At 39.3% G+C, this 13935-nt stretch overlaps 2 protein-coding genes across 5 annotated transcripts; one reads left to right on the top strand and one right to left on the bottom strand.

Annotated features, from left to right (window-relative positions):
* The first annotated feature begins 1 nt into the window (after nucleotide 1).
* On the top strand, nucleotides 2-3941 carry LOC117640465 (zinc finger protein 709-like). Of its 3 annotated transcripts, none has more exons than XM_034376981.1 (12): nucleotides 2-125; nucleotides 407-594; nucleotides 674-829; nucleotides 902-972; nucleotides 1054-1247; nucleotides 1327-1637; nucleotides 1720-2141; nucleotides 2217-2438; nucleotides 2545-2650; nucleotides 2750-2914; nucleotides 2995-3687; nucleotides 3764-3901. In XM_034376981.1, exons 2-12 carry the CDS (start codon nucleotides 421-423, stop codon nucleotides 3899-3901), a joined length of 2652 nt encoding a protein of 883 aa, XP_034232872.1. In that variant the 5' UTR covers nucleotides 2-125; nucleotides 407-420. The 3 variants fall into 3 exon arrangements, with proteins under 3 accessions (XP_034232872.1, XP_034232871.1, XP_034232874.1); XM_034376980.1 differs by having other exon boundaries at nucleotides 41-196; nucleotides 3764-3941; XM_034376983.1 differs by having other exon boundaries at nucleotides 42-196; nucleotides 674-820.
* A 48-nt stretch (nucleotides 3942-3989) lies between these two features.
* LOC117640458 lies at nucleotides 3990-13863 on the bottom strand. Of its 2 annotated transcripts, none has more exons than XM_034376963.1 (8): nucleotides 13710-13863; nucleotides 13088-13149; nucleotides 11008-12930; nucleotides 9202-10924; nucleotides 8941-9124; nucleotides 6836-8835; nucleotides 6495-6750; nucleotides 3990-6392 (listed from the first exon to the last, which is right to left on the bottom strand). In XM_034376963.1, the coding sequence occupies exons 3-8, from the start codon at nucleotides 12866-12868 to the stop codon at nucleotides 5262-5264; spliced, it is 7155 nt and encodes a 2384-aa protein (XP_034232854.1). In that variant the 5' UTR covers nucleotides 12869-12930; nucleotides 13088-13149; nucleotides 13710-13863; the 3' UTR covers nucleotides 3990-5261. The 2 variants fall into 2 exon arrangements, with proteins under 2 accessions (XP_034232854.1, XP_034232855.1); XM_034376964.1 differs by lacking the exon at nucleotides 13710-13863 and adding an exon at nucleotides 13578-13629.
* Nucleotides 13864-13935: the final 72 nt, after the last annotated feature.

Genomic DNA, 13935 nt, shown 5'->3' with positions numbered 1-13935 from the left:
TGGAGAGATTAGAGAGAGAGAGAGAGAGAGAGAGAACGATAGAGAGTCTCTGTCTCTCTCGGCACGAGTTTCCTCTCTTCGTATTCTCTCTGAATCTCTCTTCAAAATCCAACAACTTCGATGAGGCAAGACAGGAAACATGTTTTAACCTTCTAGCCATTGCAATAAAAAATTTTGTAATCTTGGCCATTCAAAGGTAAAGTAGCTAGTCGATTATTAATTGTTGCAATTGTATTTCAAACTAGAATTTTAACCTACAAATTCTTTATTGAATGGAAATAAATAAACAAACTCTGTTCATCTACCAATTTTAGTGTCACTTCCATTTGTTTCTTAATGTGTTTGCACGATGTCACCCCTTTCACAACATATCAAACCCAACTGACTCAACTTTTAAATTTTGCAGCTGAAAATTAGAAAATGGACCACAATACCACTTATGCCTGTGTGGAATATGATCTAGGAGAAGAACAACGCTTGGAAGGAATGTGTCGAGTGTGTGCCTCATCGAGCTGTGAATTAACACCTGTATTTGATTCTTCTGGTCAAAGCGAAGGGATTGTCGACCTGATTAACAATCATCTACCTATTTTGGTATGTCATCTCTTATTAAAAACGTCCAATCATTTTATCTCTTGCTGAATGATTGTTTTCTTTATACTATTTGATGTAGGTTACTCCGACTGACCTCTTACCAATTACAATTTGTGCTGCATGCATTGAGACTCTATCCTCAATCCACAACCTTGTAGAAGTATGTGTGAAAGCGAATGAAAAGATGCAGCAAATGCTTCAGGATGTTGAAGTAGACTTCACTGAAGTGAGTTGTGTGCGTGACTAATATTTATTTCTTCTAAGCCACAGAAATTCCTTGAAATTAACCTTTTTCTCCTGTGTTTAGCTGGAAAGTTATGGAGTCCCAAATGAAGAAGTCTGTGAATCCTCTTTTAAGCTTGTACCTTCAGTTGAAAGGTGAATCAAACTTTATTTTGTATCAGTTTGTTTGGGCTGTTATTATGCTTGAAAGTTTTAGATGAGAATAATTTTTTTCAGGGATGAGGAAAAGGAATTGGAAGTGAACACATTGATTGAAGACCAATTAGTTAATGTGGAGACAAGTGAAGCTTCTCAGGATCCACCAAATGAATCTTTAAACAGAGAAAAAAAATTATATCGCTGTCTCCATTGTGACATGACTGATAGTAATGCATATTTGTTATTGCTTCATCAAATTAAGTCTCATCCTGGTAAGAAGATTAACATACTTTGTATTGGGCTACTGCGAATTATTAATTAATACAAACTTTGTTCCCTTTTTTTTGTCAGGAAAATTGTTAAAATGCAGTGACTGTGACTTTGTGTACAGTGCAGATCAGAGAAACAAGTATAATGAACACTTAAAACAACATGTCAAAGACCACTCTACATCAGTAAGACAGCATGTGTCAGATAGTTCAGTGCCTATGCAGAATTTGGACCTAGAGGACGTTTCGTGTGGACTCAATGTGGATGTACAAAACTCTTCAAAACCTAAAGGTAGCACTAAAGTGGTTTCTAAATCATACGGCCGCAAGAAGAATTCCAATGATAAATTGACTTCACCCAATGGCGTAGTAAGAAACACTGTAAATGCTGAGGTAATTATTTTACATTGAATATGCAGTTGATGCAGTAGATCCTTTTCAGATTATTTTGAAATTAAATTATTTGCACTTCTAGGTTCATTGGCGTTGTGGCTTTTGTGGAATGAAGGCCAAATCAAAAATGGGTTTGAATAATCATTGCAAGCAAAGACACAAAGAACGTGTTGGAATGGCATTTTCTAGTTCTGACACACTGGAATGCTCCAGATGTAAACTGACTTTTGGAAGTGAAGTTTGGCTTAAAGACCATCTCTGTCACTCCGTCTTTTTGCCAAAAACAGTTCCTTCTCCAAAGCAACTGACTTGCCTCACATGCCCTGAAGTGTTTACTGATGTTAAAGACTTCCGTGAGCACCTCTTGTCGCATACCAATTCCGTCAAGTGCCATATTTGTGGGGCTCATTTCCGATCGCAAGTGCATCTTCAGCCTCATCTTCTAAAGCATGAGAGAAAAAAATACCTGCAGTGCCCATATTGTCCAAGAAGTTTTAAATTAAGGTATAGCATGGTTTCCTTCCTAAATTCCTCCCACTCTTGCATCTTATTCATCTAATCTAATCTACTTTTGCAAAGGTCCCGGATGAAAATACATCTAAGAACACATACAGGAGAAAGGCCATTTATGTGTGTCAAATGTGGAAAACAATTTTCAACAGATAGTGGTTTCCGCTTACATATGGCTGCACATGAAGGAAAGAAACGATATGTGTGTTCACTGTGTGGTCAAACATTCAACCGTCCATCAAACTTAAGAAGACATGAGACTTCTTGTGGTGGAACTAAATTGCAATGCAGGTAAAGTCCATCGTACTTTGCTTCAAATTTATATCATTATTGGACTAAATCAACTTAAAAAAAAAAAAAGTTAAAAAACCTTAATAAAAAATTTTTTTTGCTTTAGCATATGCAAGGAAAAATTCTCATCCAGAGAAGAAATGCATTGCCACAGAGCCATGCACAGTAAAGAAGAAAAAGATGCAGAGCAGACCCAGTTAATCGCTGATGGTGTTAGTACGAATTTGCTTCAATGTTTGTTTGTTTTTTCCTTTAAATTTTTATATGTGCAAAATTATAATTGATTTTTTTACAAAAATATTTTTTGACAGACCTCAAAACAGTTTTCTTGCAAAGTTTGTGGGATGAAGTTTGATCGTGTTGTTGAACTGTCACAGCATAGAAAAGAGTCTCACACTGCAGTAGAAGTTGAAGAAGCTAAGAAAGCTGGTCACGTAGATGGTGGAGCTTATGTGTGTCCAAACTGTGGTAAAGAGGTAATATATTCAAATTTCGAATGTTTTGCCTTGTAACAAAGCCTCGCTACCTTTTTATTTAATATCTTGTTCTTTTTCAGGTGTACAACAAGAAAAATTATGATAGGCACATGCTTCTCCATACTGGCAACACCCAGTATCAATGTCAGGAATGTTCCAACATCTACTCCACAAAATTTGCTCTCGAGTACCATATGTATACTCACACAGGTGAACGCCCATTTAAGTGCGATTTATGTCCTGAAGGTTTTAAGACCAGGATAAGCCAGAAGATCCACCGAATGAAGCACACTGGTGAAAAGCCTTACAAATGCCGCATCTGTTCAATGGGCTTTATCACAGCAGCAAGTTTGCGTCTCCATCTTGTAACCCATTCAGACTCTCGAATGTTTTCATGCAGTTACTGCCCAGCGACATTCAAGAGAAAAAAAACCCTTGTCACTCACATTCGCATCCACACTGGAGAAAAACCTTATACCTGTAAATTTTGTAATAAACGTTTTACGCAGAAAGGATCATGTTCGCAACACGAGAAGACTCACACAGATATGAAAAATTCAAGAGCAGTAGATAGCGATATGCATGTGACTGTTATTAAAAACTGGAGGAGTGATGATGTTGAATCTTTTGCCCAAGATGAATCAAACAGAATAGACATTCTAGTTGCTCAAGATGGAGGCAATGCTGCCAATAGTGCCCAGTGCGAGGAGGTGCAGCACATGGTTCTCATTCAGCAAGATGTGGACTGTGTCATTGGTGAACCAGATCTGATGGTGAGAATATCTTACAATAATACTTGCTGTCAATGTCTGAATAGTTACTTCTACTGCAAATGTTTATTGTTTTCAGGAAATCAGTGAAGATATGGTACTTGTTGGCAAAAAACATGCAATAATTATTGAACAAGATGGCATTTTGGCAGAGACCCCGGTGACAGGATTAAAAGATGCCAATTCAGACCCTCAAATGCCTGTACCTGATGAATAATGTAGTTGAGTAAAATAAATGGAAGGAAATATAAATTCTACGAGTTCATTTTATCTTAGATAAGGTATAATAAAATAATGAACACAGATACTCTTATTTCAAATTATATTTGTTACATAACTGATAAAACATCAAATGGTCAGTAACAAGGATTCTTCTGTAGTCTGTAAACTCATTGTCAATTGTCATGCCATCTTTGTTATTGAAGATACAGGAAAGTTAAAACATAACATGTAATTCAAGGTGGTCAATTATGTCATACTTCTATCTCCCTCAGAGGGAAAAGTGCAGAAACATAAGATAGAGTAAGAGTTAGAACTAAAATTTAATCATCAGCTATTTTATTGCACATAGTGATTTATATACCATAATAACTAAAATTATGAAATAATCTTTGAAGTTGATTGAGGAAACAAAGTCATATGAGAACACCAAAAGTATGTACAAGTTAAGAAAACCAAAACATTATCAGTGCATGACCAGGTGACCAGTAAATTGTCTATCTAGCACACATTTATAGGCATGAACAAATGATTTAAGAACTAATTGTCTAAGCTAGTGAGAGGCATGTTGCATGTGTCACCGAAACTCACTGCATGTAAAAATAACAGAACACAAACAAATGAGATATATCACGAAGCACTGCATCCCCCTAAAAATCTAAGCATTCATTAAATGAAAGTAAAAAGAAACTCTCCTTTGAATCAATGGCCCAACCTCTACAATTAAAATTGTATGCTAAGGCAGTCTAGAGAATAAAGCAACATCCTCTCTCCAACTACACTTCATACTTAAGATTATGTGTCTGTATTTATGACTCAGAACTGTACAATGATTTTTCTTTCACGCTTCAGTTATAAAAAGAGGATTACATTTCTAGTACAGCTATGACTTGCAATTACCTAAAATACACACATTGTACAAAATATGTACGTCTATACTGAAAGAAAAAGCAAGAGTGCCAAACATGAGTTAAACTACCATGAGTGACACCATTGCTAGTTACTCTTCTGACATATTGAATTTCTATACACATTCAATACAAAATAAAAATATTTTTCAGTTAAGATAAAGCCTATTTTTTGACAGCTCTATAAAATCGCGCAAACTATACACAGAGAAGTATACCGCAGTACTTACATGGAAAAAATGCAGTTCCATAGTTCAATGCATAACAAACAACACACACAAACACACGAAAACATACACACAATAACTACCCTCAATTTTTTGGGAGGCACGAAGCTGATCAAATAGCACATGTCTTCACATTTTCCCATTTATTGTTTTCAAACTAGTTTGAGACATTAGTCAAAGCACTCTTGGCTGGCATTTTAACAATTGGTAGAGGATACTTATGTTAAAGTATAGTAATATGAACAGAATTGTCACCAATGTTCGGAATAGAGTCGCCTGATAAAGTGACTGGTACTGGAGTAATGCTCGTCACAGGGAGATCTACACCATTGCTAGATTTAGACTCATCGTAAGGACTCTTTGAAATGCCTTCATCGTTTCTCAAAGGATCAACGAGAACGTTCTTCTCTGATTCAGCCATTTCTTCCTCATCCCTGTCATCATTATCCCCATCTTCAACACTATCATCTTCATAAATGATGTACTCATCTTCATCATCTTCATCGTCTTCATCAAAATCTTCTTCTTCAAAATCATCAAAGAGATCATGTTTGTCTGTTTTTGAACCAGATGCCCCTTCCACATTTCTGGAGTCTAGCCTCTGTGCAGCTGCTCCTTCTTCCACAGTCATGAATACCTGCGTGCCACCGCGGAAGTGCAACCTTTCATGGGCATCACAAGCTCCTTTTTGAATGAAAGTACGTGAACACACTTTGCATTTAAAGCGGCGATCATTGGTGTGAATGCGCTCATGGTTGTGCTTCGTGCTTTCTCGCTTGAATGACATGTTGCAGTATTGACACTTGAAAGGTCTATTCTCCGTATGTACGAAACCATGCTTCTGAAGACTGGATGCTGAACGGAAGGCTTTGTTACATAGATTACACTTGTACGGGAATTCACCAGTATGCTGACGCATGTGAACCTTCAAATCAGTGCTATTTTTATACCCCTTATTGCAGAATGTACAGGGGAAAGGTCTTTCTCCGGTATGAGAAAGCATGTGGTAATTGAGACCTGTTGATGTGGCGTATCCCTTTGAACAGATCTTACAAACATATGGTTTCCCATCAATATGAGATGACCGGTGAGCATTGAATGTTCTTTTACTGTTAAGAACTTTACCACAAATGTCACATTCAAGACGTGGATTCTTTAATTTTGCAGCAATGTCTCGTTCATCATCAGTATGTGACGGCATGTGCGCTAAGACTTCCTCAACTGTATTAAAAGGAAGCTGACAGACTTTACATGGAAATGATGTCAGGGCCAATCTTAGCTTCTCGTCTTCCCATGTGGCACGCTCAACTTCATCTCGAGTATGCAGTCTTCGATGAGTGAACATTTCTGTAGCCTGTGGGATAGTCAATTTTCAATACCAATTCACAATGTATCAAACATAATATAAATTAAATCTTTGAGCCCAGAAGGCACTAGACTAGGCCTTTGTACTCACCAATCCAAATGTAAGGTTGCATACTCTGCATCTATGCTTTCGTGATTGCTCACTAGTGTGGGTTTTAATATGCCGCTGCTGGATACTTTGTCGATTGAAACGTTTCCCACAGTAAGGACATTCATATCGGCGAGCGTTTTCATGAATGGTCATATGAGCCTTGTAGTTTGCGAGTCGATTGAATCTTTTATTACACACAGGGCAAGCAAATGGATTATCACCTGTGTGTTTCCGCAAATGCTCAATAAGTGTTATCCTGAAACAAAATGTTAAGTATTAAAAAAATTAGTTTCCCTTACAATTGATAATAAAGGGAATTGCTTCAAAGAAAAATAACACACCTCTTTTGACAAACTTTGTCACATAAATGACAGGCATATGCTGTTGATTTATGAACAGTGCTGCGATGACTTCTGAGTTTATGCTTTGTATCAAAAACTTTATCGCAATGGTCACATTGAAAACTATCCTCAGAATTATGAGACTCAATATGCTCAATGAACTCCTTTTGATTAACCATTTTCATATCACATTTACCACATTGGAACATGCCCAAATTTGGTCCAGTTTGATGAGAAGCCAAGTGGGTTTGGAACTCTTTGTGCTCATAGAAAGTCTTTCGGCAGTAAGTGCACTTGTACTTGTCAGAACGTACTTCAGGTTCTACACCTTTCTGGTGAGTTAACTTGTGTTGGCACAGACTTTCAATGTTTGTGAATGCACTCTGGCATAAGCTGCAATGGTACAGTCCATCAGTGGCAGGCGCGAGGTCCACATCCACAATATGACTTTGTTGTTTGTTGGACCTGCGACGTGTCTGTCTCTGTTGTTGTTCTGCAACAACATCATCTTCCTCATCATCTCCATGGGATGATTTCATGTGAGATTTCAAGAGAGCCATATTACTAAAACTTTCACTGCATTTAGGACAGCTCACAAGTTTGCGGTCATTCAAATGCAGCTTTTTATGTTCAAGGAATTTCGGCAAAGACTTTCCTCGTTTACCACAAACAAAACACTTCCATGGAACATCACTAGAGGGTTTCTCACTAGTTGAGGTTGTGGAAGTTCCAGGTGCTGGTTCAGGCCAAAATGACTCTTGCTTGATGACCACTGTATCAGGAACAGGGGTGGGGGCGGGGGCAGGTGATGGTGCTGGTTCAGGTTTTAACTTGATAGTAGATGCAGCATCTCCTTCCTCATCTTCACCAAAGAGGCATGGCGCTTTTGAAACGCGTTGAATAGGCTTTTGTCGAGAAGATCCATTCACACTGTCCTTATCTTTTCCAGCACTTACAGCCCGTTGTCCTGAACTAACTGCAGAGGCATTTTGGGCAGATTTTTCTGGAACTACATCATCTTCATCACCACTCCAATCAACAAGGATGCTGTCTATGACACTCTTTGGACTAGATTGTTGTGCAGTAGTCTCTTCTTCAATTGCCTCTGATGGTATCTCCACATGAAATTCTGGTTGGGAACTGGCATTTTTCTGCGGTGTGGCTGGGGTCTCTTGAACTTCTTCTACATTCATATCAAGATCAACAATGTGGAATTCTTCTGCTTGCGATGATTTTGTTTCAGTATTTTCTTCATCTTCATCATGTGATTCACCATGAATGGCCTCCAGACCTCTTTCAATTTTTTCCCACTGACCAGGCTTCATGCGGGCTCGATAAGTATTACCAAACCGTTTCATGCTTCCGGAATCGTCAGCAGGAATAGGCACTAACTCAGGCAATGGCTTGCCTGGCTGTGGAACAAGAACTGGTGGTTGGGCAGCTGGTTCTTGGTTGGTAGGAGGCAAATGTGATTGAGGTGGCTCAGCCTCTAAGACAGGAGGGGCATCTTCGGTTTCTGGACTAGAGGCAACATTTGCTTTGCTAACCACAGGTGGTTTACTTACTTCTTGTGCAGTAGTTGTCTTTGTTTCAGGTTCTGGAGGGTTAACAATTGGCTTCTGAGAACTTTCCAACTGCTTCTTAGCAGAAACTCGAGAGGAAGATCTAGTGGCATTGTTGACCTTTGAGGAATGTGTTGTGGAAGGCGCCTCATCCTTTTTGGAGGAGGACAGCTCAGCTGATTTAGATGTTGGGGCCACATCACTTTTCACAGACTTTTCTGCCTTCGACAATTCAACAGAACTCTTTGGGAGTGTCTCAGGCTGAATCTCTTTGACAGGTTGGATGTTTTCTTTAACTGGTTTTTCTTCATGGCAGTTATAGTGAGAACGAAGCCTCTTGTCAATGCTGGTACATTTCTCAACAAGTTTTTCACAAGCAATGAGTGTAACAACACAAGAATGGCATACCCCAGAAGGAAGAGGTTCTTCTTGGCGCATCTGGAATTTCAAAGAGAAATGCAAAGTTTAAGTACAATTAGATTATAGGGAAATTAATTGCCCTCTGCAAACAGGAGGAAGATTTAATAGTAGATTAAAACAAACCTTGATTGGCAAAATGTTATGAACTTTTTCTGACAGCTTCATGGTTTGTCCCTCTGGTCCAAAGACATTGATCAGATTATCGTTCTTTGATCCACAAATGCGACACATATTTGGAATATTAGCAATGAATTCATCTGTAGCTTTGTCTTTAGGATCTTCTTTGTGAGCATGTTTTGAAGGAGGTCTAAGAAAAAAAACAGTAAAATCAAATTGTTGTCCAAGCCTTAAGTCTAGCTGGTAAAGTAAGAAAAAAATACTTACGAATCACCAGTAGACCCTTTCCTCTTTAGTGTTTTATTCTTTCTGACCGATCTCAAACTCTGAGCTGGACTGTCGCTGGACTGTGAACCTTCCCCACTTCTGGTAACTCTTCTCTTAGAAGAAGGAGTCTCCTCCTGTGCAGGGGGAGGAGAGGAATCAGCTTTCCTCTTTCCACGCCGTTGGGATGGAGCCTGATCTTCAGATAATGAGTCAGAAGGCCTTTCGCTGTTGTTTGTTGCACTATCTCCTGCTGTTGTTCTTGAGCGCCTTGATATCAGGCCTGAAGCAAGTGCTTTTTCTGTAGCCTTTGACACTCGTTCACTCTGGCGTGGTTTTTGAGGTGTCTCAGTGGAGGTTTTGGCTTTCTCCTTTTTGACAGTGGGTGGATCTTGCACTTCATTAGCAGCATCAGAGTGTGATTTGCGAGATCTACTACTACGAAGAGATACTTTAGAGTCTGAATTCGATTTACTGGAACTCAAAGAATCATCTGAACGAGATACTGCATTATTTGATTTCTTTGCTGCTCCTTCTTCTTTGTGAGCACTTCGTTTGTCCCTACTAGAAGACTCTTTGGGAGTGCTTGAGCTAGAACGTGTCCGGTGGGATGAAGTCAGAGGCTGCTTTACGTTTTTAGAACTGTGGGTACTCTCATTGTGTAAGGAACGATCCTTTCCTTCAACATGCTTCTTTGCAGAGTCCCCTTTAGATGAATGTTCTTCTTTAGCCGCAGTTTCAGTGTTACTGATGGTCTTTACAGAGGTAGAGGTTTTGGTTTCATTCTGACTCTTGTGTTTATGAGCTGAACCATGAGTGTGCTTAGAAGAACGCTTCACTGAATCACCACTATCCGGTTGTCTCTTTTTTACAGATTCGCTAGGCTCCTTTTCATGAGGTAAATGACTCTTATTATTACTGGAAGGTTTAGAACCTTTGGATTCACTTTTAGAGGGTGCATGGGCAGATAATGGTTTACTTGGAGTCTTTCCAATTGTCTTCTCAGCAGATTTTAAATGAGCTGAATTAACTTGTTTTTGTTCTGACTTTGTTGAGATTCCTTTAGGTTTTGAATTCTTGGGTGCCGCTTCTTCAATATCATCAATCTTTTCATATTGATTCTTTGCATTAGTTTTACTTGACACTGAAGAAGTGGCAATTACGTCTAGACTTTCATTACTTTGAGCAGCGACCTCTTCATTTGTTACAGCTTTTTCGCACTGACTTTCTTCTAACATATTTGGTGAAATAGACTCATCAGTTGCCACTAATTCAGTCTCTTGTTGTACTGCAGTATCCACACCACAATCGAACTCAGCAGGCTGAGTGTCTTCCTTTCCTGCCGGATTTTCTGGATCTACCTCTTGGAGTGAAGAGGGTGCAGGTGTTCCAAGATCACCTTCATTGGTTGTACCATCAATTTCTCCAGTTGGTTCAAGAGGCAAATCCTCTTCAGCTAGAACTTCATTCGAATCTCCCATAGATTCAGTTTCTTTCATATTAATTGGTTCAACCTCATTAATAGTCGGTTGTTCAGAATGACTAGCATTAGATACATCTCCTAGTTCCTGCAATATCAACGACTGACCTTCTTGTTTCACAACTTCAGTTCCCATTTCTTCACTACATAAAATGGTGTCATTTACACTTTTAGAAGATGGAACTTTAATCACAATTCGAGTTGTCTTTGGCACAACTGAGTCTTCCTCTTCTTCAATGGCAGCACCTGGAAACAAGAAATTCAATTAGAACACTTGCTAAGGATAATCAAACAGACAACAATTTCTAAAGATAAAGCTAATATTATACCATTATCAGCGGTTTGGTAAGCTTCTGAACTTTCATTCTCTTCCACAACAATCATGCCTTCACTGATGATGTATGTGACTCCACCCTCAGATTCCATTTCAGGATCTGAGCAATCTTCTATTTCCACTTCAACTTCCTCTGCCATTTCATCACCGTCTTCAAACTCCTCTTCTTCGCCTACGTATTCCTCCCCTTCACCATCATCCTCCGCATCCTGCATATCCTCCACTAGTTCCGCATTGTCATCTACTGCATTTTGTACTGCATCCTCATTGGACTGGTCAACTGCTTCCTCTCCTGCTTCTGCTGTTGATAATGTACTGGAATCTTCATTCTCCAGAGGCAATTCTTCATCACAAGGATCTTCAGTTTCCTGAGTTGATTCTTGATCTTCTAGCATGACAGGTTCATAATCTTCCTGGGGTAATTCTTGACCTTCTGAGAGGATAGAATCATCGTTTTCCTGGGGTGATTCTTGACCTTCTGGTAGGACAGAATCAATTTCCTGGGGTAATTCATGACCTCCTGGTAGGGCAGAATCATCACTTTCTTGGGGTAGTTCTTGACCATCGTGTGGAACAGAATCATCATTTTCTTGAGATAGATGTTGACTATCTAGTAAGGCAGTGTCTTCACTTAGGGGTCCTTGACCTTCAATAGAATCAGTTTCATGGATTATTTCTTGAATGGCATGTACAGTAGAATCCTCATTTTCTTGAGGTAACTCTTGTTCTTCTGGCATACCAGAATCCTCATTTTCAAGAGCTAAAACTTGACCGTCAGGTACACTGCACAATTCCAAGTCACCTTCTTTAGCAACACCCTCTAGAATAATGCTTGTCTCCCCTTCGGTGCTTTTGATTAACTGTGGTTCCTGAACATCATACACATTTGAAGCATTATTTCCTTCTTCGTCATAAGTCTCAAAAGCTTCTGCTTCACTTACACTCTCTGCATTTTCAACCATTCCTTCAGGAGCAAAATCAGTTTCAGATTCTTCGGCTGCTGGTTCGGCTTCCATCTCTTGTTCCACTAGGTGCTGATTTAGAGAATTCTCTTCAGTTTCTGTGCTAACATCTTGTTCGGCACTTGCCTCATATGAAATGTTCTCCTCGGCTATAGTTTCGGCCTCATTTTCATATTCAATGTTTTCTTCAGACTGAATATTTGCCTCATCTTCAGTATTTATTTGTGTTTCATATTCAACATTCACATCACCTTGCGAAATCAAGTTAACTTCAGCACCTAACTCATGCTCAGCATTTACATCAGCTTCAAGATTAACCTCAGTCTCAGCATTTGTTTCATCATCAGCTGTATCCATGCCTGCACTATCTTCTGAGGAGTAGGGAACCAAGGAATGATGTTCCTCATTTTCTGAAACTTCATTTAAGGCCTGAACATCCTCTGAATTTAAAGAGAGTTCAGTGGTGGACCCTATGGTACCTGCCTCACGAATTACAGCCCCGGACAAATAAGCCTCTGCTTCTGCTGTGTTTGCAATTACAGAAATACCATCATTTCGTGGCATTTCTGTAATGCAAGTAGCACGGCCAGCTTCTGAATTTTCATTGTCGGCACAGGCTGGAACAGGGGCACCTTCCACATAGGAAGTGTCCTCATATCCCATCTGTTCGTCTTCTGGGATGTCCTGGTCCTCATTCTCTTCTTGGCCATCATTAATTATCAGGTTACCTTGAGGTATCATTAGAGATGTCTCTTGACTTTCTTGTGAGTCATCTTGACCCTGTGAGGTTCCCTCAGAAAATGATGTGTCTTCATAGTCCATATGTTCTTCACTGACATTGTCCTTACTTTCGCCTGCTTCTTTGCTCATCAGCAAGTGCTCCCCTGAGGACATTTTCAATTTTTATCTCAATTTCAATGCCCAGAGCAGCTTCATAACATTTTAAATAAATATTTCTGAAACAGAAGAGAAACTTTTCTTTAACAACATAGAATTCAAAATTGAAAAATAAAACAGAGAGAGTGAACAAAAAATTAAAGCGCCAAAAAGATATCAGCTCACCAGAGTGAGCTTTTTTCTGATTTGATACGAAAACAATCTGGTGTTGCTTACCTGTATACCCAGAATACACCGTTTCATTGCTAAGCCTCATATAGAACATCATCAACGTGACACTGAAAAGAGGAAAAGATATTAAGGATAGCTGGAATTGGGTAGCTGGAATTAAGTGAAGAAACAGAAATATAAAATAAACAGAATTCAACACAAAATTATCTCGGTTCCAACCTCTAATACTTGAAACTTAGGTTAACGTTTGGTCACAAGAAAGGAAAAAAATGTAAACGGGAAGTACCAAACTATACATATGAAAATATGAAAAAGAGAAAGCAGTTTCTTGCTCAAAATTTGATGAGGATGTGACAACAACCAAACACTTTCCTAGAGTTGAGGTTATGCGGCTGACCGAGTAGCACTAAGCAATGATAATTTTCTGATTTCTGAAAACGCCGATGAGCCTGATGTTGAAATAGATATTTCAAATTAGGTATGTGCTCACATAAAATACAAAATTAAGAGTGAGGAACTGACTTGCCCGCTTTACCTCACAAATCCTATTTTTTCCCCCATTCAGGCCCGGGTCGAGAGCCAACACTGCGCTCGCAAGTGTTGTGTCCCATTGCCTATATTTCACTTTCCGAAGGAACGGAGAGATACTTTGCAAAGCTAAACTTACTTTTCTTGATCTTGTGTACGTAGTCTCAAGCGCAACACTGTTGAGTCATTGAACAGAAAATTAGATAAGTACGCTCAGCCCAGATCCATCGGTTTTGTTTAGATTTTCCGCACGGCGTACTGGACGGCGTCGGAGCTCGAGCAGACGGGCGTCGCAGACGCTGCGAAACCGCTGTCCTCGGCTGTCCACGACCCACGACGAACGTCTATCATTATTTTTACGTTTT

Source organism: Thrips palmi, unplaced genomic scaffold (assembly GCF_012932325.1).
Source record: "Thrips palmi isolate BJ-2018 unplaced genomic scaffold, TpBJ-2018v1 HiC_scaffold_12, whole genome shotgun sequence".
Lineage (NCBI taxonomy): Eukaryota > Metazoa > Arthropoda > Insecta > Thysanoptera > Thripidae > Thrips > Thrips palmi.
Note: the sequence above shows the minus strand (reverse complement) of the source record. Positions and strands in the feature narration are given on the sequence as shown.